Here is a 27577-nt window from a genome sequence, read left to right on the forward strand (position 1 = left end):
TTTAAACCCCACATTGGGTATAGAAATTACTTAAAAAATGAAATCTTTAAAAATAAAATGGGTGAATTTTGTGGGAGGTCAATAATGCCTCAATAAAGTTTACATATATAATGTAGTAAATATACATGTAAAACAAAGTATATGTAAGTATATAACATATAAAATAAGTGTATAAAGTATATTTATGCAAAATAAAGTTTATGTATGGATATTCTCTGCCTCAATATTATTGATACATATATCAATAACATATGTATTGATATAGTGATATATAATAGTATATATATTGATATGTAATATTGAGGTAGAGGATACCTCTCTCTGTATAAACTTTATTTTATATAAATATGCTACATGCATTTATTTTATATATAATATAGTTTATTTTACATACATATTTACTGTATTATATATAAGGTTGAGGTACTATTTACACATCTGTTGAGGTATTAATAACATATGTATCAATATATGATTGATGAAGATATATATATATATATATATGTATATATATATCAATAATATTGAGGTAAACAATACATATATCTTGGGAGCACCTGGGTGGCTCAGTCAGTTAAGTGTCCAACTTCGGCTCAGGTCATGATCTTGTGGTTCGTGAGTTCGAGCCCCACGTTAGGCTTTGTGCTGACAGCTCAGAGCCTGGACCCTGCTTCGGATTCTGTGTCTCCCTCCGTCTCTCTCTGCCCCTCTCCCGCTCTTGTCCCTGTCTCTCAAAAATGAATAAATGTTAAAAAAAATTTTTAAAATACATGTATCTTAACAATATTGAGGCAATTAATACCTCAATAAAGTTTATATATATAAATTTTAATCTACATCTTTATGTCAATATGTGTATCAGTACCTATCGGTCTATCTAATGGTGAGAATTCCCCTTCCTATATCTGTCCCTCATCTGTAGACTCTTCCTATTACCACTATCACCACGTAGGTAACCGCTGAGTGTCATTATCAATTATGTATGAATAACCATCTGTAAACAACTATGAAATATGTTCTTGTTTTTCCTCCATATTTGCAGTATATCATACATATCATTCTACGCTTTTTGGTTTCCCCCTGCCAGTTTCTTGAAGGAAACCTTATTCTTTTTCTAGAAATAAATACTATTCCATTGTATCGGTGTATCAAATTGATTTAATTTCTTCACAGTATTTTCTCTTACAACTAACTGCGATGCCTTGAACCTAAATATAATATTAATACAGGACCAAATAATCCCAATAGGCTATTGGATCCATCTGATTTGTATATGCAGCCCATATGTGTACTGTCAGTAGTAATATATGAGAATGGGGTGCCCCACAACCTCACTAAATAGTGGGTCATAGCAGGATTTTTAATGGCTGGATAATGTTTCACTTTGTGGATATGCCGTATTTATTTCATTTATCCCCGATATTTGGAAGCTAGGATTCTTCTGTTTTATTTATTCAGTTCTTAGTGAATAAGAGAGCGTGTGTTTCAGAACTTTTGGTAGCGAGGCTGAACGAGGGGAAGGGTGAAGGCAGCCCCCCAGCAGGGCACTGTGCGTCACAGCATCACTGCCTTGTGGCCCATGGCAGATACCCCTGGGTATGTAAATACCCAGCCGGTACCCAGCAAATGATCTTTCCAGACAGCTGTCTTCTTGTAACAGAGAGTTGACATAGGAAAAGCCATCTCTTTCTGAAACATGATGGCTTAAAATCCCAGGATGCAAATTTAATGAACACAGGGGTCATTGGTCATTACCTTTTCCCAGGTGACTTCTGAGTGCTGCCCACACTCCCATCGTGTTCTTCCCCAAAATGCTCTTCTGGTCAGAGCCTTACCAACTTTTAGGGCTGGGGTTCTGAGCTGCACAGTTCAGAAATGTTAATGGGATTCTGAGTGAAGCTTCTAATCTCATATGTCGTACAGATGGCTAACCAAGCGTGGCACTTTGACTTTCTCAAGGTCAGGGTGAGGGTTGGGAGGCAGTACCCATGTATCCTGACCTCCTGCCCTGGCCTTTAAGCAGGAGGCCTCCTGGGAACACACTGAGTGGGACATGACAGTAGAGATTGAAAGCGGCTGTAAAAAGGCCACAGACAGTTCAGAGCGAGGCATTTCCAGCCAACCCGTTGATCTGGGCACTAGGCAGAGGAGGGGCCCAAACTGGAGAGAAGTCAACGTGTTGGAGCAAATTCAAGGAAATAGCAACAGGAAATACGGAGGGGTGGAGATTGATCATAAGATTATCCAAATCTGCAGCCTTTTTGCTCAAACGGTAGGTATGTTTTCGCTCTTGCAGCTCTCAGTGGTGACAGCAAAGCCCATGCTGGGCTTCCAACATGCCATCTCCTCTTTTTCTAAAAGGGTCCTTAGTGTCCTTGCAGGGGTGGGCATGGGACAGAAACTGACAAGTAGGAGAAATTTGCCCTCCCTTCTGAGTTCCTGGGCTCTTGTCTGCTGGAGATGAGGTCCTAGGGGCAGAGAAGGTCCATGGACAGCACAGCAGATGATACAGAAGAAATACAAATATGTGGGGGCACAGACGAGCGTAAGGGGGTGGTTATTAAGGATCGAGATCTGGTAGCAACAGGGAAGGGGAAAAAAAAACTGAGCTTGGGAGGAGCATTGAAGTCGAACCAACAAGTGCAATTAGGTTTGTGTCACTTCCTACAGCCCAGGCAAGCTGTTCATTGGTCATCTGTCAGAGGTGGCTGCCAAGATGCCATGTGTATTCCAGGATCCCTGGGTGTTAGTCCTTTCTATCTGCCAGGCTGAAGGAGGGACAGTGGATGCCAGCCCTGGATGCCCGCTCAGGCATGTGTGGCCCACCATATGAGGCTCTCTGGCATCCTCCCGGAAGCCAGGGTAGCTGGGAATCAAGGAAGTACAGGATGGGAAGGAATTCGGAGAGACTTCCAAGCTCCCTCCCCACGATGGGATTGCAAAGAAGCAGTTGCGGGCAGTTGGAGCAGGCGTTAGCTGTTGATGGCCAGGCCAGAGGGAGGCCAGTGGCCTTTCATCGCTCATTCTGTCCAGCCATGCCCTTGGCAGGACTCGCCCCAGCTCCGGAAGCAGGGGCCCTCGGGGCGCCACGGTGCCCAGCCAGGAAGCGGCCCTGCCTTGCAGCCGCTTCGAACATGCTCTGCTCCCGCCCACCTAACTTCTCCCTCCCCTTCCTCAGTTCCCGCTACAGCTGGCATGCCAGTGTGCAGACTGTTAATGCTTCGGAGCCCGGCACGGTGGGTGCTTGATAAATAGTTGTTCATTTTTCCAAAGTTACTCGCGAAGGCATTAATTAAATACTCCTTTCCTTTTTAAAGATCTCCCAGCAAAGAGCGCTTTCAGTTTCTCTGGAAGTGTGCCCATACAGCCACCTGAGGTTTCTTATGCCTCAGTGACACACACTCCCTTAATGATGTTCAGTGATTTAATGAGCGCGATTATTTACTGATGGAAACTTCACGCAAAGGGTGGGGCTGCGCATCAGGGTTGCAAAGATGATTCACGTGTAGTTGCAGCTTCATGGAGAGGTGGCTGTGCACGACGCAGTCGTACATGACCTTGTGATCAATATGTGTGTGTTTGGGCTCCCTGGAATTGCAGAATCCTGTGCGGAGCCGTATCTGGCAGGATAAGTGATCACCCTCTTCGTTCTTAGCAAGATGGCTAAGGGTGAGGGAGCTCGGATAAGCTTTGGTCAGACTGTGAAGGGCTTTTGAGGTTCACCGGCATCGAGTGAGGGCTAAGAAAAAGCCGTTTGATTTGGGCATCAGGAGATCGCTGTGAAATTGTGACGGGTGGGTCTCAGGGTGAGGTGATAAGGGTGCAAAACCTTGAGAAATGAGTAAGCAGATGAAGAATGGTAGACAGCACGAGTAGTGAACTACCCGTGAGTCTGGTAATGAAGGGGAACACGGGAGAAATTTCCAGGGGGAAGAGATAGGGTCCCTAAGTGCTTTCCATTAATGTGGGGGGATGCTTTTTATTAGGATAAGAGGAACCTTATCCTGTAGATGAGAGCTCAGCAGGAAGGAGAGACTTAAAGTACCAAACAGAGGTAAGTACTAGTTGGGCAATATTCAAAAAGTAGATGGAAAAAGCTGAGGACAAAAGCTTGGGTAGAGGGATTAACCTTGGAAAAAAGAACTCCATCTAAGACCAGAGGGAAAGCTAAAAATGAAGGAAGTAAAACTGAGGAGAGGCAATTGAGGGAATTTCTATTTCCTTAGCGAGGTAGAAAACAAAGGCATTCAGGACTGAGTTGGTTTATAGCGGGGGTAGTTTTTCTGTTGTCCCCTTGGAAGGAAGTTCTGGGTCACTCTTGTTGGGAAGGGGACCCAGATATTGATGAACTTTAATCATAAGGGGGGCAAACACTACCTGTTTTCACTGCAGTGAGTTTTGGCTGATCTCAATTTCTCTGCCCTTTTGACTTTGCCTGCATCAAAGCCAAATTTTGGGTCTGCTCCTCACTTTACCTAGAAGGATGCAGCCAGGGAAACGCAGCAGACGACATCCTTCATCCTTTCCCACCCTCCCGGGAGCTTGACTTGACCCCATACAACGATCCCTCCTTCAGGTGTCCCAGAGATTGAGCGAGTCCCACACCTTGCCTCTTCCTAGCTGTTACCCTTGAAGAGGTTCATGGGGCCCACCTAACTGCAATGTAGTTGGGGACTTTCCAGTTGAAGAAATGGCCCTTTTCATTGGCGTCTGTGGTTTAATGGGTTAATGCTGTGATCGAGCCTGAGCCTGAGTGTAGAGTCTCAGGTTGAGTTGGATTTCAGGAGAGGTGGAGAACTCGAGGTTCTGATGTTCAATAATGTTGACGTTCTTGAGTGTGCCGATGGGATCTATGCAACTCAGAGCTGTGATTTCCTTCCTGCTGGCCCTGCCCTGGTTTAATAACTAGCACATCTGCCTGGGTTTCAGAATTTGGTTCTGCTGAAGCTGCCGCCACCTTGCCTGGTACTCTATCTCCAGTCCTCCCTCAGTGTTTTCAGGGTCACAGGAGCCTAGGTAATAACGATGATAAAACACACCAAGGCACCCACTGATCTATTCAACTAATAGGTGTTGAGCTACTGGGGTACAACAGTATTGATGGAGACCCCAAGGAGTCTTAGCTTTTGCACAGCTGGTTTTCCACTGGGGAGCCCAGATGATAAGCAGATAGATAAATGAGTCGGTAAGACCATTTTCCAATGGCAGCCCTGCTGTGCTATGCATGAAAATTAAAACAACGTCCTGGGATAGAAGTGACCCCTTTCAGTTGAATGGCTACAGAGTGGGCACTCGGGGACAAGTAGTGGCTGCTGTCAGGCTCTAAAGTGTCATCTAGCTTGAAATGTGTGAGGTGAGAAGGAAGGGCAGGAGAGGACAGTGGAGGGGTGGGTGGGTGCAGGAGGAGGGCTGGTGATGAGATCAGGGGTAGGCAGGATCAGATCCCATAAGCAATGACAGAGCAAGCTTGCTTTTCATTCTAAACTCAGATTTGATGTAGGGGAGGGATATGAAGTTTCCTTCTTTGCTTTTTATTAAAGGTGACCCTGGCCGGCTGACCGTGTTCCAGAGTGGGGGATTTGGGACGGGAGTGAGGGGCGGGGGGAGAATGGAAGCTCAGATAGGGGCCCATCACCTGGATGAGAGGCCATCGTGGCTTGGATGAGGGTGAAGGTGTCAGGATGGGAAGAAGGGGATGGGGACAGATTTAAGACATGTTTGGCGGCTGCAGTCGACAGGATTTATTGATGGCCATTGGTGGCATGCGGGAGAGAGCCATCAAGGAAAACTGGTGGCTTGGGGGGCTTGTGTCACGGAGTGAAAAGGACACAGGAAGGCCCTGAAAAGGGCAGGTGCTGGGGTGAAAAGCATGATTTCTCTTTTGGCCGTGCGACACGTGAAAGACCAAGCAGAGAGGGTGGGGAGAGATTTGGACAATGAGGATGACTTCACAAGCCAGATGACAGCTGAGCATCCTTCGAGCCCCACCCCACACATTCATTCCCCTCCCCCACCTTTGTGTCCAAGGATGTCTGGGGATGGGGAGGCTGAGATTGTCTTGCCCTTCTTGTGAAAACGTCAGAATCCCTGCTTTTACCAGGTTGGGTGACATTACAAGATCTGCATGGATCACTGATCTGAATCTTCATCCCCAATATGTGAAACATGCCTTTTGTTAAATGTTTTACGCTCAGAACATCACGCATACGTGAACTTTGTGTGCAGAGAGTGGCTTTTGCGATAGTTTTGATATTGTGTGATAGCAACACAAAGCAGGAAATACTGAATCTTAGACGTTTCTGTTCTGACAAGTCCTCCAGCCACCCTGCCGACGGGCCACACCCATGCTACCAGGCTCCCCTTCCTTCTCTCTCGAGGTGTCCTCCCAGGGAAATCCAGTCACCACGCTTCAGTGTCCAGAGCAATGTCATTACTTCCTTGCTCGACATGGGGCCTGTTTCTGCATTTACGGAGATGAATTCATGTGCTCCGCTAGGTGATAGGCCATCTACTTCCGGTCCGGTCTCCAGCAGGCTGGAGAACTAGTATGAGCTTCCGACGTCTACGTCTTCTTTCATGGTGTCTGAGAGGCAAAGGAAGCAGTAAGAAGATTTATTTTTCACTCACGTGAAGTGTGTCAGTCCTCCTGAAAGGATAGAGTGACTGCATTTAGATTCGATGTGAACGTTTACTTCCTCTGAGCTAACCCAGTGGTGACATAGCCACTACCATGTGCTGAGAGCTCCTTTTGCTCGAGCCTGCTTTCCATACGTGGTCTCGTTAAATCTTACAACAATGCCATGGTAGAAGTGCTCCTATCAGCCCATTTCACAGATGAGGTAATCAAGGCTCAAAACGGTAACACAGCTAGTGGCAACGGAGCCTGGGTTTGAGTCAAGCCCAACCTCTTAATGACGTCATACAACCTCCCACAGGGAGGGTGCCGCCAGTTGAAATGCTTGCTCTGTGGGACTGTGGTCACCAGGGTGATGGAGATCTCGATGATGATGATGAAGATGGCGGTGACAGTGACACTTAATGACGCTCGCCTGATTTAGGTACTGTAATGTACACATACTGAGACACTTACACTCAACACGCTTCTTGTTTTTTTAATGTTTCTTTTTGAGAGAGTGAGCGAGCAGGGGAGGGGCAGAGGATCCAAACAGTCCCCAAGCTGACAGCGCACAGCCCGACGCGGGGCTCGAACCCACGAACCTCGAGATCGTGACCTGAGCTGAAGTTGGACGCTTAACCAACTGAACCAGCCAGGCACCTCTATACTCAACCCACTTCTATGAGGCAGGCATTGTGATTATTATGTCCTTATTTTATTTTATTTTATTTTATTTTATTTTATTTTATTTTATTTTATTTTTAACAGATGAAGAAACGAACAGCCGAAGAGTTAAGTAACTTTCCCAAGGCCAGAGAACAAAATGATTGACATAGACTGAATCTGATCCCAGGCAGTCTGGTTCCATAGGTTGTGTCCAGCAGTGTTGGCCAGAGCCAGTTTGGTTAAGGAGGCCATAAAACCCACCACTATGCCTCAGGGACAGGAGATTTTTAGGCACAACCAGAGCGTTGAGGTGTGGTGGTCAGAGCGAGGCCAGCTCTCCTGGGAGGCTTTCCCCCAGACTACCTCCCCTTCCCTCCACCAAAACATAGAGCCTCGCGCTTTACTAGCACCTGCAGTGACTTGACACACGCATTTTTATTGCTATTGTTGACGGGCGACAGAACTAGAACGTTTTCCATCTGACTCTTGCGTGAAAGTCATTTTAACGTAGATTTTCACATTCATACGTGAAGAGATTGAGGCTCAGAGAGAGTTATCGCTTTCCCCCACAGCGGTCTCCTCGACTCCTCTAGACCCAGTTAGATTCACCTTCCAGGGCCCCAGATGTCCTCTCCCTGCTTCCCCGTGGGGCTCATTGCACTGAATTGGACTTACTGGTGACTCACCTGCCTTCCACGCTGGACCACTGAGCCCCCGAAGAGTGTCTCATTCCCCGCGGCGCCCCCAGCACAGAGCCGGGTTCCTGACACACGCTGTAACTCAATGCACGTTTGTTGAATACGGTGCAGAAGGGGTGAATTATGTGACCCCTCGGCAAGGAAGTGGGGGGCTCCAGTTTCCATCACTGTCAAAATGACAGCTTTTGTAGAACTGGCCTTTTATCTGTCCAGCTTCGCCACGGGGCAGGGGCTGGGGTGGGCTGCACCTGCCAGGTAGGTCTGGAGCATGGGTTTCTTACCGGGCTCGGCACGGGGGGACGTTTTCCGGCTCTCTCCATGCCCGTCTTAGCCAGGACCCAGGCACAGAGCGCTCACTTGCCCGTGTACTTTCAGCCACTCCTACGACTTCATATGCCAACATAAAAGCTACTCCAAGTGACTTCCACCTACCGTGAGCTTATCATGTGTTGCCCTCCAGCTTCCCTGTGCCTCGCCATGTCCCCAGGTCTCCTGACCCTCTGTAGTAGACAGCAGATAACAAACAGCCTCCGTAAGCCAAGCGAATGGCCCATTTGAAGGCCTATAGCCTGGAGCGATCAGAGTTTTCTGTAGCCGAAAGTGACAGGCAGGGGTTTCTGCAGACAAATCCCTGTTTCAGGTGGACAGATGCAACAGGTGTGTTTTTAGAGGAGGGAAGACCTTCGAATGTATGCTTGTCTCTGAGTGCACCAATGCCAAGGTGCGTTAACGTTTGTGACGCAGCCCAAACTGAACAGTCTTGGGGAAGAGAGTAGAAATGAATCGTCGGGGACACCTGGGTGGCTTAGTCAGTTAAGCATCCAACTCTTGGTTTCAGCTCAGGTCATGATCTCACAGTTCACGGGTTCAAGCCCCACGTCGGGCTCCGTGCTGAGTGTGGAGCCTGCTTCAGATTCTCTCTCTCCCTCTCTCTCTGCCCCTCCCACGCTCACTCACGTGTGCACGCGCTCTCTCTCAAAATAAATAAATAGACTTAGAAAAGAAAGAGATGAATCGTAGTCTCAGCGCTTGCTGGATGCCTTCCACTGTCCATCTCATTCGCTTACAGTATCTGAGGGGGATCACACTCAGAAGAGACGTCATCTCAGAGAGGTTCAGTAAGATGCCCAGTGTCACCCAGCCAGTCAGTCGGTAGCAGAGCTGCAGTAACGCCACCTCTGAGGCCTTCATCCGTCATGGCGTCAGAAGCGTCTCGTCACCCCCTGTTCTTCCATTGCCCACAGGGCCAGAAAACTGTATCATCTCGTGGTTCATTTTTCTTGCCACATTCCCGGGAAACCTGTGGCCAAGGAATTGTGCTTGAGAAGTAGAAGGGCTTATAAAACAATTCAGACCCCCTGAAATAACGGTGGCTGTCAGGAGCTTACGAATACACTTATAGATGGTTTTAGTTATTAATCGGTTTCTTTCGAACATCCGCCAACGTACAACAGAAGAGGCCGCACACCAGCGGGACAGCATGCCATGACTTTTCACGTGTTAAATCAGTAATCGTGAGCACTACCCAGCAAATTCCATTTACCAAACTCTGGTCTGCCAGAGACCTTTTTGGGGGTCTCCTCGTTTCCATGAGACATTTGTCAAGTGGTTTTGCTCCATTGCAGATAACATTTTTTTTTTCCATGACTGCTCTTCGATCCAAATACTTAATTCCTTCCTGATTTTATAACTTGGATTTCCTCATTCATTCTGCCTAAGTCATGACCCAGAGTAACTGGAGATTCCCATATGTTTGATCTCACATCTCATAGATGTGGAAACGTTGTACAGGATGGCACCCATGTGTAATTGTCACAAGACACATTTGCAGGACCGGGCCATACTGCCTGGTCATTCAGCTTCTGCATTTTCTGTGCTGAAAGTAAAAAAAAAAAAAAAAAAAAAAAGGCAAATTCCCAGAGAAGAGACTCAGAGGAAAGGGGGCCAGTTTGTAGGGTAAAGAGCTGGTGTGGGAAATGGCTTGTCTGACTCAGTTCCTCTGGCTTCAGTCTGTGGGTCCAGGAGGGGCTGTGTAAAGGGACCGTGCTCCAGGACTGGCGTCTCCCAAGAGCTGGCAGGAGAGGGATGGCAGCCTGGCCTGTGGGCCCTGCTTGTGCTTTGTGCTGTGGGGATGGGGGGAGGGGGTTTCAAGGAGCCCTTCACGCCTGCCTGGGGAGCCTGCAGTGAAGATCTGTTTCAGAGAAAAACAAAGTATATGTATTGGAAAAAGTCGGGCAGGAACAGAGGAACCTGCAGAAAGCAGCTAAAAGCAGGCCAGGGATGAAGGTCAGTGACCCACATGGGCACAAGGGACAGGCGGGCAAGGGGGTTGGAAGGGCTTGTTTTCGGAGAGCGAGTGGAGAACGGGGCAGGTAAGCATCAGGAGAGGAAGATCACCGCGGTCTGTGGTAATGATGAGCACAGGGGACAGAGGGTGTGTAGATGTGACCACACCGAACAAGAGTCTCTTTTGAAAAATGAAAGGGGAGGAGTCCCCGAGGCCAGTGGGAAGAGGGAGCTGAGGTCCACCCGCAGGCAACGGGAACATGGCTGCTAGCCAGGCTCCTGAGTCTGTCTTACGTGGATTCCTGAGGTTCGTGCCCTTGAGCCCCCATGTTGGTGTTTTGGGGACTACCCAAGAGTGCCCAGATCTAACCATGACAGCTGGCCACTTGTCAGCAACACAGATCTAATGATGTTCAGTGACATCTCCAAATTTTCCACTGACGTTGGTCCTAAGAGCCACTTGACCCCCAATTTCTGGGATCTTCCGAAGGACCGGTAAGATACCATCCAAAGCCCAAATGTCTATGTGACTCTATTTCTTTTGGCGCCAAAAAGAACTAGAAAGAATTCTCTTCTGATCCAAGGCACCATATAAGTGTTGCTGATGACTTTACGGGTGCCCCAGAAGCAGCTTAAAATGTGTGGAACTTGGATGGACCTCACCTTAGCCACCGAGCCCGTGGAGGGATTCCAGGGGTCAGGTGGTACCAAGCATTCCACCAGTTCCAACTTTTTCTCTGTCATTTTTTGTTTGTTTGTGTTGTTTTTGTTTTTGTTTTTTTGTGGAATTACGGGGCGTGGGGGGGCGGGGTTCAGGAGACAGGCCAGGAAGCCACCGGCCAGTGCGTTTAACATCTGGTGTGGGGGAACTCTTGGAAGTCAGCTCAGAGGATGTGGTGGGGAAAACACCTGGCAGAGCGAACGGGCTGCGACAGGGGAGGCTCGGATCCGGGAGTGTGGAGGCCGTGCGGAACGAATCTGCTGGCTGCTCTGAGCACGGGCTACCCACGCCAAGGGCCTGCGTGGCGGGGACCCGTGGGCTCTGGCCTCTGACCTTGAACCCGTCAGATACAAGGCTGAAGACAGTGAGGACCTGAGCGGGAGGCTTGGAGAGGGGGAGGCGCCTGGCAGATACCTCAGCTCTGGGAGTGGGGGCTGGAAATGGGAACATCCCCTTGGAAAGGAGCCCAGCCGCTGACTCCCCAGGTCCCTGACAGCCTCTGCCGTCCGTGGAGGTGAGCTTCGGGGCTCTGCAACAGTCTGGCAGAACAGGTGTGGTCAGGTGAAGGAGAGTCTGGCCAGGAATAACGGGGTGGCCTGGTGGTGAGCCGGCAGCAAGGAGCACTCTGTTGAGGGGGCTAGGAAGGAGGCTGAGCTGAGCAGGGAGCACCGAGGGAGCTGTCGACCCCTTGGGCAGGGGCGGATGTGGGGATGAGCAGGTGAGGTTTGTCACCACAACCCCTCGGAGCAGACAGGAAGCAGGGTGACCAGAGCCACTGGGAGGCATCTCCTGCATCCCGCGCCCCCAGGCGTGGAAGTCCTCTCAAAGAGGGCATAGGTATGACCTAGACGGTTCCAACTACGTCCTGAGTTTAAGCCCTGCATTGAGGAAAGCGATTTCTTGAAAGACCCTGAGGGCCCCAGAAGGGAAGATGCGTTTCTGAATTCCCAAGGCCTGGGTGTCCTGCCTTCCCTTCCCTTGGGAACCGCACTCACCTTCTCTCAGACTGAGCCCTCCTGCCTCCTGCTTTAAGCAGAATTAAAGTTGAACCTTTGTAAAGAAAGGCCTCCCACAGGGCCCTAAGATGGGGCCCCATGGCCTCACTGGGAGACCTGTTCACTTCCTAGGGTTGCCTAAACTGAGATCTTCACTGAGTCCATTGCTCAGGGGAAGAATGAGAGCACACACACTTCTGCAGGCCACGGGACAGCAGCAACCTTGTGCAGCTGGTGAATGTGGGAGATCTAAGGGCTGGGCCCTGTGCCCACAAATAACCCAGGGCCCTGTGTCTCAAGATACCCCGCGTATATTATGTAAAAATCCCCTACTGGCCTTTGCTAAGGTCATTCGCTCTCTCCAGTGAGGTAGCAAGCATGTGCTCAGCTTGTTTTCTGTGAGCTGCCTGGGGTGAGTTGAGTTTACTTGGGGGAAAAAGCAGAGCAAGCAGAGGGGGGCCCCAGGACACCTGTTTCTGCACCAGGCACAGACAGGCTGAGGGGATGGTAGGATCTCGAGGAAGACTGGGAGGAGATCTGATGGAGCGGGTGGGATTGGAGTTGCCTGGGGGGCACGGGCTGACTTCTCCTGGTGGGAGCTGGAGAAGAGTACCCAGCTGGAGGTACAGTGTGGGTAAAGACGCTCAGGCGTGAATCCATGACGGGAGCTCAGAGGACAGTGAGTGAGCAATCCATCCATCTGTTGGACCTATTTTATGCATCTACGTAGGGAATTTAGAAAGAAAAAGCCTGGGGATTTGGGCCAGGTTCTCAGGTTCTCCGAGTTCTCAGTGGCATACCCAAGACTACCCCGAAGGCATTGATGCTCTGGGCTAATGCGATTTGAGCACCTACTTTGTGCGTCTGCATTGTTCTAAGCGTTAACACCTCTGTGTCATTTGCAGATACAACAATGCCATGCAATTGGCACTTTTTAAAAATTATTTCATTTTTACAGGTGAGGAAATTAAGGATTGGAAAGAGTAAATACTCAGAGATCATGGAGCGTTTGAGGAGGGGGTGAGTGGGAGGAAAGAGCTGGCATGCTCCCTTGTGAAACTTTACAGTCATTAGTATATTTAACACACTTTGGACACATTACTATACACACAGTATGCTATGAACCCTCATGACAATTCATTGAGTGGGGTATTTTTAAAAATTTGTTTTAATGTTTTTATGTATTTTGAGAGCGGGAGGAGAGACAGCACGAGCAGGGGAGGGGCAGAGAGCGGGGGAGACACAGAATCCGAAGCAGGCTCCAGGATCTGAGCTGTCAGCACCGAGCCCGATGCGGGGCTTGAACTTGTGATCACGACCTGGGCTGAGGTCGGACGCTCAACTGACTGAGCCACCCAGGCGCCCCAAGCGGGGTATTTTCTTAATTTCACTCATGAAAACGGTGAAGCTTTGAGACGGGCTTAGAAAATTGCCAACTGCTGCCTCCAAAAATGTGTTGTTGAACGTGAACTCATACCCACTCCTGCCTCATTCACCTTGCTGTTACTGCTTACTTATAAGAGGGCCCCCTTCTGTCCTTTCTTCTTTTTGTGCTCGTTTCTGTATATTTGGATGTATCGTTGCCTCTGCCTACACAAATCTTATAACGCCCGTTCCTCCCCACCCCTGCGTGAACGGGTTCGGCTTCCTCTTGGATATAAGGGAGCTGGTCGTCTTCGAGGCTGACGGCGTGTTCTGTGAGTGGGTGACTGGTCCTCTGGCCCACCTCAAGGCTCCCCAGTGCCCTGTAGTCTGTGTCTTGGCCTGGAGCTGCAGACCGGGAAGGTACAAGCTTGAACAATTTGTTTGCCGGTGAAAAGCCGCAATGCCACAAGATGGACTTGGGGGACAGAGTCAGATGCGCAGGCTGAGAAGCCAAAGCAGCATCCCTGGGCAGCTGCTGGCGGAGGAGGGCCTCTGGGGAGACTGAGATGCAGACCGAGCCCCTCGTATGGGCATTTTGAGTGAGAGTTTGTCACCGTCAGGTTGCAAAGGAAAGATCCAGGCCAGAGGAAGGGGAGAGGATGGGCGCCAGGCAAGTTGCTGGAGGGACAGATTTCCAGTTGGAGCCTGAGTTTCATCTTTCAGCACCTAGCTGCTCAATTCCAGATGCTTTCCTCAGGGAGCTCCTTTGCTCTTTACTCTCGGGCAGTCAGTGCTTAATGAGAGCCAGAGGGGTCCTCTCACCATGGGATGGACCAGCGCGACACGTAGACGAGGCCAGTGGGCACACAAGGCAGACTTGGCTGGGGAGGCGCATGGCAGGGGCCCCCGGGTGTCAGTAAACACCTGAGCTCGTGGGTGCAGCTCCAGGGGCAGCACCTGCGGGCAGGGACACATCTGAACTTTCCTCCCGCTGTCTCCTGAACTGCTTGTGTCAGGAAACGTGAGCTGGAAATCACCCCAGAACAGACAGTCCTCTGCTGATCCTCTCCCTCTGCCGCTTCCAGAAACAGCAGGGTGTCTTATTTATTTATTCATCTTGGTGGGAACACGGCGTCTCGGCGTCCTAGCCCCCTACCTCCAGCCTCGGGGCGCGCACGTGCCCCCGAGGGGAGCCCCGGCCTACCCTGAGCTTCCTCACACGAGACCGCAGAGCCACGCTGCTTAGACGGAGCGCCCAGAGGGAGGGTAGGCATGTGGGGCTCCACGCGGTCCTGGTGCCATGTGTTCCCGGTTCCCGGGGCCGGTCGTGGAGCCAGGACATAAATAAGGCTGCTCTTTGCAACTTCCTGGATCCTCTCCCGTTCTCACTCATCTCTCCTTTCTTTTTACTGCTCCCTCTGCTTCCCTTCTTCCTCCCTCTTTGCGGTGTTCTCCTCGCCGGAGTCCCCGGCAATGCTTCCAAGGGAGTTCTCGTACATTCGTGCATTCATCAGATATTTAGTGAGCACCTGCTGTGCATGGTGCCCGCTGCTGGGCTCAGCATACCGACTTTGACAACACACCTCGTTGCTCTTTGACTTGAACGCCTGCCAGCACCCTTTGCCGAGCCCTCGCGCTGGCCAGGGGAGCCCCCGTCCGGCTAGATGAGCCGTAGGATGGGACGCGGACTGGCCAGCAGAAACCTCAGGTTCTCGCAGTCCGGTCAGCCTCATCCCAGGGCAGCAACAGCAGCAGACAGTCCTTTTCCATATCACTGTTACCCACCCCCCACCCCCCACCCACGTTTGCGGAGTAGCCAGAGGCAGATGCTAAATTCTAGACCTCCAAGAAAAATTCTGCAGCTTTCCTTGGGCCGGCTCTCCAGCCTTTGAAACGTCTTCTCTTAGACCGATCCTTGACACAAACTCAGGAGGCCCTCTTGTTTTCCTAGCCCGTCAGTCATCTGGGGATTGCTTCGCAAGAGTGGCTTACTGGGATGGGTCAGCCCCGCTGCGCTTTTCCGTCCAGGCGGAGGACTGGCCGGGTCAGCTGCGGCCGGCGCACAGGGTCTGCCTCTGGCCAGGGTGCACGCTTCCCTGGCTATGCTCTTAAGCAAGACCAAAGGGGAAATTCATTCCTCTTGCCCCGCCGCCCGGCGGCGTGAGGCCACATGCAGCCAGTGGGGCCGTGAGAAGCGGAGAGGACGGGTCTGGACTGGCAGGCAGAAATTCCTACCTCTAGCGAAAGCAGGCGTCCTGCCCTCTCTCGGCAGTCTCCTTCCCCCTCCGAGATTTCAGAGCTGACCCTCCGTCTCCCTCCTGCCACTTCAAACACCCACCGTTGGAGCTCCGGGAATGTTATTCTTCCATTTAAAGACATTCCATTTCATGTGCAATTAAATGTGTGGTATTGAATTGATGTTTTCTTCTGAGCATTTTTGGCAGCCTGAGACCCTGGGGTCCGGCGAGTGCAAATTCTCAGAGATTCTTCATTCCTCTCTTGTTCCCTCTTCCCCCCTTGCCTGCCAAGAATCTCCCTCCTCCTTCACCACACAGGCGCCCTCAGGACTTACCTTGTAATGTGAGAGCCCCAAGGCTGTCGAGCCCCTCTGTTCGTCTGTGAGGGGGCCTTGGGTTTCTGCCTTCTGATGCCAACCTCATCTCCGGAGGCCGTCTTGCTGCCCGTGTTGAGCTCGGAGGGTGACAGCCGAGGGTGGCGAGAACAGGTTCCACTGGAAATGATTCTGTGTCTGTCCTTAGGGATGGGATTGGTTTCCACCAATCACAGTTGCCGGTTCAGAAAGCAGCGCCTTCCACGAGGGTACAAGTGACAGAGGTGAGGGGGCTGTCACGAGTGACGGGGAGCAGGGTGGCACTGGACTCTAGAGTCTGATGGGCCACCTCTACCAGCTGGGTGACCTTGAGCGCATTGCTTTATCACCTTGAACTTCAGCAGCACGTTGTGTTTAAGACAGCTGTGAAGGCAAGACCACACGTTGCACACTGCATGGTGCCTGGCTCGGGGTGAGTGCTCTATTGACGGAACTTATTTTTATTATTAGTAAGGGAGCCAGGGGTAACACCATAAGCTAAGAGACAAGCCCAGAGTGAGACAGAGTTGATGGGAGAAAGTTAGGAACCGGGTATGACAACGGGTCAGGTGAGAAGGGAAGACAGGGTGGTCAGGAGAACCCATCAGGCTTTAGCTAAGGGCTAAAGTCCCTTCGGGCTGCTGGGACGGCCTGCTTCTGAGTCCCTTAGGAAACAGCCTTCAGGGGAGGACGGTCTGGGTGCTGCCTGGGCGCACGCCCTCCTAGAACAATCATTAGCCAAAGCACCGAGGTGGCCAGTGGACTTCTGCTAAAACATTCTGGGTCTGACTGAGGGAGCATGCCAGCCTTTGGGCGTGACTTTGCTGCTTGACATACAGCAGAGTCAGGACCACAATTATTTATAACCACCGACCCTGGGAAATCTGGGGTTTTTTCCCCTACTGATCAATAGTAATCTTTACTAGGTGGCTGTCTCTACCTTCGATGTCTTTATTCCATTGTCTGACCAACCTCCTCCCACAAACTATTTTGGACTCTGAAGAGGGAGGAGGTTGGACGTGGTGGTGGCAGGCTCGGACAGGCTGCCGCCGGCCCCCTGAGTCAGTGCTGAGGGCCCCCCCACCCCCCACCCAGGAGCAGCCTCAGCCATTTTCTTTCAGGAGGATATCTTGACCCCTCTTCAGGTTTCTTTCCAAGTCACTGTTTTGTTTACAGTAGACTGAGCTCTCAGGTAAAATGAAAATCCTGTAGAAAGGAAGGAACACACTTGCATTAAATGCCCGTCGTGTTTCAGATCGCTCCAATTACCTCTCTTATCCAGAAAGTTTAAACCTGTCCTCCTGAGAACTCTGCCGAGTGGGTAAGTCACCTACCCATTCTACAGATAAGGAACGAGAGCCTGAGGGTGGATGCAGCCCAGTGAGTGGCAGGGTCAGGGTTCAAATACAGACCCCTCTCTTTTTCCAAGTCCTCGGTTTTTCAGCCACACCATTTTGGGGGGTTTTATGCCTCCTCTTCGTCCCTGGTCGGCAGCGCTGAGTAATGTGTATGCCTGGCACATCCCTGTTTCCCCAGAACGTGGGGCTGACAGTGGTCACCTACATCTCTGGCCATGTCTGTCTGTTCGGTGGACCTGTGTAGGTCACAGAAGGCACTGGGTGAGGCACCTCCCCCAGGGGAACATGGCGAGGATGAGGGGGTAACCACAGTCTGCCCACTGAACTGTACGGGCTCCGAGACCTTCTCTACCGAGGTGGCTGTGACCTGCTTGGGTTCATGATCTCGCCCTAGGTCAAGCTCACTCCAGATCTGGAAGACCTCACAGCAGGGAGGCCCATCCATATGGTATAAATATCTTGGTCCTCGCTGCAGAGGAAAATTCATGGAGCAGTAACCGAAACCCAGAAACCCTCATTCTGTTCTGTCTGATGAACCAGTTGTCCGGCAGGAACGAGAAACCCTACGGATGGCTTCCTTTGGCAGACCCCAAGTGGGGGCTCTGTCGAAGAAAGGAGAAAGGAAGGAAGAGTCAGGCCAGAAAGTTCCAGGAGCCCGCGACATCTCTCAAAGACCCCTCCTACCGGGCACCGGCCCCCTGGCTCTCTCTGTAGCAGCCCCTCCTTGCTAGAGAGTGGGAGGTGTTCCCACGGCCTGGGCCGTGCGTCCCTCTCCCTCCTCCTCCCCTGCCAGTGTCCCAGCGTCTGAGCCTTGTGACCCAGACTCTGCTGGGCCAGCCAGCCAGGCAGTAAAAGGAGATTGATGCCCTCTCCTCCTAGGAGAATCCATCACTTTTTGGCATGCGGGTCAAATGGCTTCACCAGAGGCAGCTCTGAGCAGCACTGTGTGAGCTAAAAATAAGCACAAAAAGGGGCCCAAACAGACACGAGGACGTCAGAAATGGGAATGGCTCACTCCAGCCATCCCCAGGGCCCGAGCAGCGCCCTCTCCTCCCACACTCTTCCCGTCCCACCCCTCCTCCCCCGAGCCTCTGGGAAGGTGCACCTTCCTTTTGCCTTGGGTGATAGAGTCCAGGATGAGCAGGGTAAGAGGAGTCGGATAGGGTTGGAAGGAGGGAAGGTGGAGGGGCGACGTTCTGTGGACCGGATGGTCTTGGTGGCCATGAAGTAGGGTAGGATGGAAGAGAGGCGTGGACGGAACGTGAGCTGGGGAGCCGTATGAGGGAGGGAGTCCTTCCTTGGCCACTCTCTGGCCTTGTGAACTTTAAGAAGCTGCCCCTGCTTCCATTTTCCCATCCGTGAATGGGGCACAATAGCCCTTGTCTCCGGTGCTTATCATCAGAATTGAATTTGACCAAAGAGTAGGATTGGCCATCGATTAACTTCCCTTTGCCCTACTTCTTCCAACTTAGGTGGGGGGTGGGGGGCAGCTGCTCGGATGGTGTTGTGGAGTCTTGAGTCTTGTTGGCTCATGGGGCTGTCCACGCGGAAGTGATTTGCCTTATGCATTTGGCCCAAACCCAGCCTCTCTCTGCGGAAGCCTCCAGGTGTCTTGTGGAACTTCTTACCACCATGGCTGGTGGTGGGGAGCGGGGGGAGGGTGTTCTCTCCTGGGGGAGGATTTGTGGTGGAATGGAAGCTGTTTTTATTTTCCATTCCTCCCGTTGCCCTTTCTACATCTCCCCTCCCCCTTTGTGGACAAAGCTCAGGTATTACTCTCAAAATACTTCTCCCTGAAGACAACTAGAGTGAGCCAGGCCTGTTTTATTCTGAGCCACTGGGTGTTTCCAAGTCTTTGGAAAAGATCTGTTTGCAGATTTGGGGAAGACACTTGGGTCCGTGGGAGGCTTCTGCTTCGTGCTTGCAGTAACGTGCTTACCTTCCCCCCTGCCCCCCCCCGCCGCCATGACTGTGCAAGGCTCACGGCTGTTAACGCTGCCCCCTCCCATGGTTGGGGCTCCATAGCTGCTGCCACACTGTCAAGTCCTGGGATGTGGAGGGAGAGTTGAGAAACGGTCCCCTCTTTGCCGCCTCCACCTGACTTGACCGAACCTTTCAGGGCCTGTGATTCTTGCTGCCGAGGGAGGGAGAGGAGGGAGTGGGCTCTGAGACTCGGAAGCTGAACACCAGAGCCCGCTCTCTGTGGAGCTCCCCCGTCCTTCCGTTTTCATCCTGCTCCCAGCTACCGTGAGTGAGGAGAGCTCGCAGGGCTGGTGAGGTGGCCCAGCCCAGAGCTGGACCAAGGGACCCAGAGATTTATATACTGTTAGCTTTGCCTTTATGGGGGTGTGTCAGGAACATAAGGAGGCGAGAGAGGCATGATCACCATCACATGCATGAGTAGTTGAGGCCCCGAGAGGGACCTTGATGCAGCCCAGGCTGCACAGCTCGGCGGGGAGGAGGGCCTCTGGTAAGTCCAGGCTTGCAGGCTTTCGGATGGTGAAAAACGGATACAGCATTTGTGGACACACGACTGTCTGTTAAGAGCTGGCCAATTCCTCCCCTTCCCATGCCCTCCTGTTCCAGTGGTTCTCGAAGTGGGGTGCCTGGACCAGCAACGTCAGCATTACTCCGGAACTTACTAGAAAGGCAAATTCTTAGGCCCCGACCTAGACTAGCAAATGGGAATCTCTGGGAGAAGGACCCAGCCATTTGCTCTAACGAGCCTTCTAGATAATTCTGTGGCAGCTCAGGTTTGAGAACAACACTGCCCTCTTACAGTGCCGAGGGAGGCTGGGGCCTGGGGTGGGGTCTGGGGCCAAAGGGAGCTTGTCCCTAGTGGTTTGGCTACTCTGGCCTGTCCTGATGCTCTGGATTCTAGTCCCGTCTCAGCCGTCAGCTGGGGACTCCTGACTTGTCCCTTGTTTCTCCTGCTTGTAAAATAATGTCCATAATGATGCAACACTTAAGAAGACTTAAGGAATTACAAACCTTCATATGCAATGGCTCGTGTAGTAGGTAAGTAGAACTTGTGTTATCGTCCCACACCCATTTTATAGATAAGGAAACTGAGTCCTAAGATGCTTTGTGAGGCCCCCAAGCCCATACTGTGTGGAGGATCCAGGTCTCGATCCAGGTGCCCCTGACCTCTCATTCCTTACCAGTCCTTGCGATGTTCAGAAGTGCAGACGTGGCCTTATAAAGCTGCCTTCCCAGCCCATTTCCGCTCTGTGGCCATGCCAGGATGCTCACCTTGCAGGACCCCGTGCGTCATCACTAGTCACCCGGGAATGATTATGCCGTGATGAGCAGATGGCCTCCCCCGAGACAGGTCCTGACCTCCCATTTTGTCTCAGTGGGAGACTCTTTAGCCTTCCCCTTCAAGGCCGACAAATACCACTCCTCAGAGGCTAAGAAATAGCAACAGAGGGTGTAAAGAAGGGAACCAATTTTTAATTCCCTTGTTGCGAAGACTGGGGCAAAGCCCTGCAGAGCACGGCAGCCACCTGGCAGTCACGTGGCCCGTGAGGAGCGACCACCAGCCGCTGGGAGCCTGCAGCTCTGTCTTGCGGGGGAGGAGAGAAAAATGCTCTGTAAATGCTTCCTCCCACAGATCCGCGGGTCATCTGGGACACCGTGGGGAGACCAAGAATTCTGATAGGAAAAAACAAAACAAAAACAAAAACAAAGAGGTTTGTATAGTCTATTCTGAAAGGAATTCCCAAGCCAACCAAAACACTAAGCAAAGCCTTGCAGCCACCCTCGTCTGTTCCTGTCACATGTGTCCTCGCTCATGGGGACAGTCTGCCGTAGTCCTCTGTCTTCGGTTTTCAGTTTGTGACAAGGTCATCGGAGACAATCCTCTTTCCTGGCTCTGCAATGCTCTTTTTAGTGTTAATACAGATGTTTAGTGGGTTTCTGCCTGTTGCACAGTTAAGGGGAAGGTCAGTGAGCGAACCTCTGGCTTGTGCCTTACGTCACTAGCCCCCTGCTCGTTCTATTCCTTCGTAGCATTCTTTCCAAGTAGATGGGACGGCTGAGGTGATATCTCTGCTTTCTCCTGGCAGATGGACTTAGCCTGCTGAATTAGTGGAGGGGGTCGCGGCTGTTCTCTGCCTGGACCGTGGTTCTGGGACAGTCTCTGGACTTGGCTTTCATGATCTCATTGGTCTTCCAGAGGAGAGGGATTTGTCAAGTAAAGGCTTCCCCCAGATAATTTTAGCTGCCACAGAGTCATCTCTATCACAAACCAGGCACCGTGCTAGGATTGTCACAGCCATTCTTGGATAACAAGAATCATGTGTGTGCATGTGTGTGCGTGCACACACACACACACACACACACACACACACATTGTCCCAGGTGCCAGGCCAAACTCTTCAAATGGATTATCTCATATCTTTACAAGACTTCAACAAGAAAGGTATTGGTGTTAATCCCATTTTATAGATGAGGACATCGAGGCACTGGGATGAAATAACTTCCTCAAGCCCAAAAAACGAGCAAGGAGGTGGAGTCAGGATTCAAACCTGATTTTGAACACCCCAGAGACCTCACGATTCCAAGTGCGGTCCAAGGGCCCACAGCACACAGGTTACCTGAGGGTTTGTTAGAAGTGCAGATTCTCAGAGCTACTGACTGAATCAGAATGTGCACTATGCTCAGGGGATTCCTGTGACATGAGAGTAGCTGTTGAGACTGATCTATATGTGTGTATATCACACACACACACACACACACACACACTAGCTAGTTATACCAGAATCCTGTGCTTTAGCTACTGTTGATTCTGTTTTCCAGCTGAGGCAGCTGTTAGACAGGTTTGGGGTGGGTCAGGGACAGAGGTGAGATTTGGTTCTGCGTCAGACTGAAACCACAACATGATGCCCGTTGTCATGCCCGAGTTGGGGTTCCTGGCCACGTCTGCCTCTCCCTGGCTGTGGACCCAGAAGTAGAACCCCCTGCTGTCATGAGGACAGGTGCCTAGGACTGATCAGCTGCTCTCCCCTCTGTCCCCCTCCTACAGACGTGCAGCACATTAAGAGGAGGGACATCGTGTTGAAGCGGGAACTGGGCGAGGGAGCCTTTGGCAAGGTCTTCCTGGCCGAGTGCTACAACCTCAGCCCGACCAAGGACAAGATGCTCGTGGCCGTGAAGGTAAATCCCAGAGGTCTGCGGGTCCCAGGAAGGAAGAGGGGGTGCTGGGGGCCGGGGAGCAGGCGGGAGAGGCTCGCTCCATTCCTGGTGTGAAGGGGCATTCTTCATCCATTGTAATCAGGGGCCCTTGCTCTAAGGGCAGCGAGATTTCCGTTGGATCCACACCGACTTCCTCTGACTTTGGAAGTCAAGAACTACAGCACCTAAGGGGGCTGTGCCTGAGGTGCAGCTAGAGGAGCACGTTAGCCTGTGAAAGGGCCTGGGTCCCCATCCTTGTCCCCAGCTGGCCCTCCTCCCTCCTCAGAGACCTCAACAGGATGTGTCGTCCGTGCCTGGAGAGTCACTTGACGTTTCTCAGGAATAGAATTGAGTGAAGGGTGGGCGGCTGAAGGAGAATCTGGGAGCCCTGGTCAAGGGCAGCAGACGTCACTGGGAATAGAAGGAGAAGAGTGGGGAAGGACCAGCTATAACTAAGCACAGGGAGACTAGTGAGTGAACCCGGAAAAATTTCTTATACCCCCACGCATGTGATCCGGGTTCAGACCCCCGAGGGTAACTGCCTCCTGGCAGGTACTTAGATGGACCCAGGAACCACAGGACTTTTGTCTTGCTGAGCCAGCAGTGCAGGAGCTGAATTGTGTGGGGTGGTAGAGAAGACTTACCACCAGTTCCCCACCCCCACACTCAGCCTGCAGAGAACAGCTTCTCCTATAAATCAGTGCTAAACAAATCTTTGAACATGATTTGTACGGACGAGGGCCAAGTAGGTGTCAGGAGCCCTGCTCTGGAGCGTGGACTGACCTCCATGGGTGCCACAGGAAGTCCTCTGAGAGGAGGGTGAATTCTGCCTGGTGTCCTGGGCTGAGAACAAGAGATACCGCCCCCCCATGAGGACTCTCACTGGGACCTCAAAAGGGTCCCACCCTTAGCACTGAGGGCTCCAACCAAACCACTCACAATGACAGTTCCATGCTTCTGTGACTTTGGGGTCTGTATATTCACAGTCTTGTGTGTCTGCATATTGCCTGTCCACGGAGGGCAGATGGCCTCCACAGATGCTCTGCAGCCCCCAGGGATAGCGGGGGAGTCAGAGAGCCTGAGGGAGACCCCACCCTGCCACTGATTAGCTGTGCAACCTCACACAAGACACTTAACATCTCCAGCCCTCAGTTTCTTTATCTGTACAATGGGAAATACAATATCCTTCCTTAAAAGCATTGGTGATGAAATCACACAACATGTAAAATTGTTCCTCCATTGTTTGGGACATAGTAAATGCTCAATAAAGAGTACTTGCTACTGGTTTTTATTATCACCATCATTCTCAATGTTGGTCTTATTGAATGTGCTTAGACACATGACATATGGCCTTCCAAGCTTACACTGACCAGCTAGAATAGGGGGTCTGAACCTTTTCTCTAAAAGGGCCAGATAATAAATATCTTAGGCTTTGAGGGCCATATGCTACCCGTTACGACTGCTCTCTCTCTCTCTCTCCCCACACACACACACACACACACACATCTATTAGAAAAAATATATGTATATTTTACAAAAGTAGGCATTGTCTGCTGACCAAGGATCTGGAAAATAAATAAGGAACTAGAGTATATTTTCTGTGAAGGCTAATCATTATTATTGCTAGACTGCCTGAGAATAAACTTGTTCAGTGTACCTCCATAGACGCAGGATGGTCAGATAAGCAAGAAAGTCTTTAAACAGCTTGGACCAGGGGAGTGGAAAGATTTCTAATTTTGTCTCCAAACAAGGATTCTGCACTGCTCTGAAACTTTTAATTTATCGGGAGACACTAATCCACTGGGCATTCCAATATCCGTCTGGGGACTGGTAAATGAAATGGACATTTTTGTGCTTTGAGCAGGAAATGAAATGATGGCCCCAAACCTTGGGAAATGTTCCTCACTGAGTGGTCAGGCATTAAAGGACAGTACCCGGATTGGATAATGCAGAAAATGTGTTTCTGTGTTCATCTTTTTAAGATGGTTTTCTTCTCTCCTTGGGTCTGGGAATGTGGAGGAGACGAGTGCCCCAGGATTTTACAACATTTGCAGCCCAGGGGATCCACCCAGACTCCAGCCCCTGGAGAAGACACTCATTTACTCTAGAGAACGGTCGAGAAATGGTGTTTCCTGTTTCTCATCCTCTTTAGATTTTACTGCTTTGTGCAGGCTCCTTCCTCTTGAGGCTGTTCTCATATTGGTGCAGGGTAATTGTGGACTTTCAGAGAACACATCTGAGTATAACCCAAGGTTAGGTTTTCCCCAAATTGTGGTTTTAAATCAGTTGGCAAGAATCTTTTGCCCGGTGGTTGCCATAGGGGAGACGGAGCAGACATCACAGCCTCTGTTCTGAAGATGCCTGTAGTCTGCTGGGGAGACAAAAGAAGACCCAAGAAAGAAGGAGAGCAGGGCAAGACAGAGCGTAATTTGTGCATAAGGGTAGTGTAAGACTGATAATATGTGGTTTATATTTTTAAATAGGTGGTACCTCTTTTAAATAGTCACTTGACAGAGAATACATTTGTTCAAAAGATCTCAAAGAGTCTCTTCTGATAGCCAATAGCTGATAAGAACATGAGAAAGGTGTCCAACCTAATTAATCATCAGAAAAATGCAAGTTGGCCATATTGAGATACCAGTGAACACCAAGCAGAATGACAACATAGTGGTGACGATACCAAGTGCTAGTGGGAAGGCGCAGCAGTATGATCATTTTGAAAAATTTTGGTATTCTAGAACATTAGCATACTGTGTGACCTAGCACTGCTACTTCTAGACCTGTACCCATTATCTATCTATCTATCTATCTATCTATCCATCCATCCACCCACCTATTTGTCTATCTATCTATCTATCTATCTATCTATCTATCTATCTATGTATCATCTAGCTAGCTATGTATCATCTAGATATATAGATATCTCTTTCTCTCTCTCTCTCTATATATATATATATATAATTCCACTTATTTCCAGTTTAAAAAACAAGTAAAACTGAACTCTAGTGGTAAGGGATTTATATTTAGATAGTCGCAAGTATTTTACAAAAGCCGAGACCGTGGACTGCATAAGTCAGTGTAGTGGTCACCTTTGGGGTGAGAGAAGGAATACTGGAGGGGCGGGGCATGCAGTGGGAGCCCTTCTGGGGGTGTTGGCAATATTTAATTTTTTCTTTACATCGAGGAAACACTGGTATTAGTTTTGTAATAATTCAGTGTGCTATAAAAGACTTTTCTTTCAAAAATTGATCGTATTCCTAAAAATATGCCCCATTTATTCATGCCATAAATATTTATTGAACACTTACTATGTGCCTGGCACTGAATGAGACCCTGGGGATGAAAGAGGAGAGGGGACGCACAGGCCTCTGTAGCTCACATCTCTGAATTCTAGCACAGTAGAGCCCGGAAGGGAAGTTTCCGGAAGAAGAGGAGGGCATGTGCAGAGTGATGACAGCAGCATCTCACAGAGAATGCTGATTATGGTGCTCACGATATGCTGGGCCCTGCTCTTAGTAATGTCTGTGGGTGAAGGTTTGTTCTCACGGCCTCCAGAAGCATTAAGCATCGCCGCTATCCCCATTTCACAGAAGTGGACACTGAGGCACACAGAGAGAGGTCAAGCAGTTCGCCTAAGGACCCGCAGTGAATCAATGGTGGGGCCACCTCAGATCCAGGCAGGCCTTCTCCTTCCCAGATGAGGGGATGAGCCCCTCGTCACTGCTTTTCCTGGTTCCCCGTGTCTCTCCATGCTCTGTCCCGGGGGAGTCTCCCCATTGCTCCAAGTCATGAATTCTTGTGGTTTAATCTAGTGTAGCGCTTGTCCTGTCTGTGGAGGCTTTTGTTTTAACTTCAATGAACCACATAATCGACTTCCGAGATACCTAATTGGTTCACGGTTTTGTTGTTATCTGAATTTTATTTCTCCCTCTTTTGGTGGCATACCTTCTTGGTTTTGTTTTTTTTTTTTTTTGAAATAATTATTTCTTCACTCTCTTTGAGCATTTACTTGTTTTAACATCGCTATCAGCCTATTCCTATGAAATTAATTTTATCTGCAGGAAATTCATGTTGTGGTTATTGACGGTTTTAATCATTTGGATCCAATAATCTCTTTCTTCCAGTTTGTCTGAATGCCAGCTCTTGAGTTCCCTTTAGTTTGGAGAGTTGTTTTGTTTTTGTTTGGGGCAATCATGATTTCCAGTTTCAGTTAGTTTGCACTGGAATAGGCACTTAAAACATTTTTAAGTGCAGAATCTCAGATTTTTACTGTTTTCCCAATTTCTTAAAAACATAGGTTTTCCTCTTATTCTTAACACTTTCTAAACACCGACCTTTAGTAGGTTTCTCTAAAGTCTTCATCTCAGGCTCCATAAAAACAGCCAACATTTTGTACTCATATTTCATTGCTTTCTATGACGTTTCATTACATTAAGCAATGACATTAACAGATGGATCATAAATGATTTTGGGAAACAATCAGAGCTGACCCTTGGCAAGCTCCCCTCTGGGACAGAAGTATCTGTCTGAGTATCCAATTAGCAGTGAGTATTCAGGGCATAATAGATGCCAGTCAGGATGTTCCTCAGAGGGTGATGGACAGTACCAGTGAATTTGGCTGGATATAACTTGGTGGAGAGTTTTTCTGGCCAAAAGAACAGCATGTGCAAAGGGCCTGAAGCAGGTAAAAGTTTGGTGGGTACAAAGGACAGAAAGACCAATGAGACTGAAGTGTAATGAATAAAGGGGAAGAGGGTATGGGAGGAAATGAGGCAGAGAGAGATGGGGAGACCTGACGTTTGGAGCCTATCAACTGTCTTAAGGGGTTTGGATTTTATCCTGAGAACAGCAGGAAGCCAATGGCCAGTTTTAAGCTAAGAAGACAGATGAGAGAAGGGCATCCATGTCTGTAATAACTACCCATCTTCCTCTCTCATAAAATCGTTTGAGAGTGTCAGCAAGAAGTGACTGCAGATTTTCAGACTAAGAGAAAGATGATTTTTATACTTAATTATTATTTTTTTTAACATTTATTTATTTTTGAGACAGAGAGAGACAGAGCATGAACAGGGGAGGGGCAGAGAGAGAGGGAGACACAGAATCTGAA

General features: G+C 50.0%; 1 protein-coding gene across 2 annotated transcripts in view; it reads left to right on the plus strand.

Annotated features, from left to right (window-relative positions):
• NTRK3 (neurotrophic receptor tyrosine kinase 3) overlaps positions 1-27577 on the plus strand; it is a 398764-nt gene that overhangs the window by 297378 nt on the left and 73809 nt on the right. For both annotated transcript variants that reach the window (XM_043554722.1, XM_043554724.1), the window contains one exon: positions 22322-22452. In XM_043554722.1, coding sequence (XP_043410657.1) covers positions 22322-22452 — 131 coding nt within the window. The remainder of the gene's footprint in view (positions 1-22321; positions 22453-27577) is intronic.

The sequence above is a fragment of the Prionailurus bengalensis genome, chromosome B3 (genome assembly GCF_016509475.1).
Source record: "Prionailurus bengalensis isolate Pbe53 chromosome B3, Fcat_Pben_1.1_paternal_pri, whole genome shotgun sequence".
Classification (NCBI taxonomy): domain Eukaryota; kingdom Metazoa; phylum Chordata; class Mammalia; order Carnivora; family Felidae; genus Prionailurus; species Prionailurus bengalensis.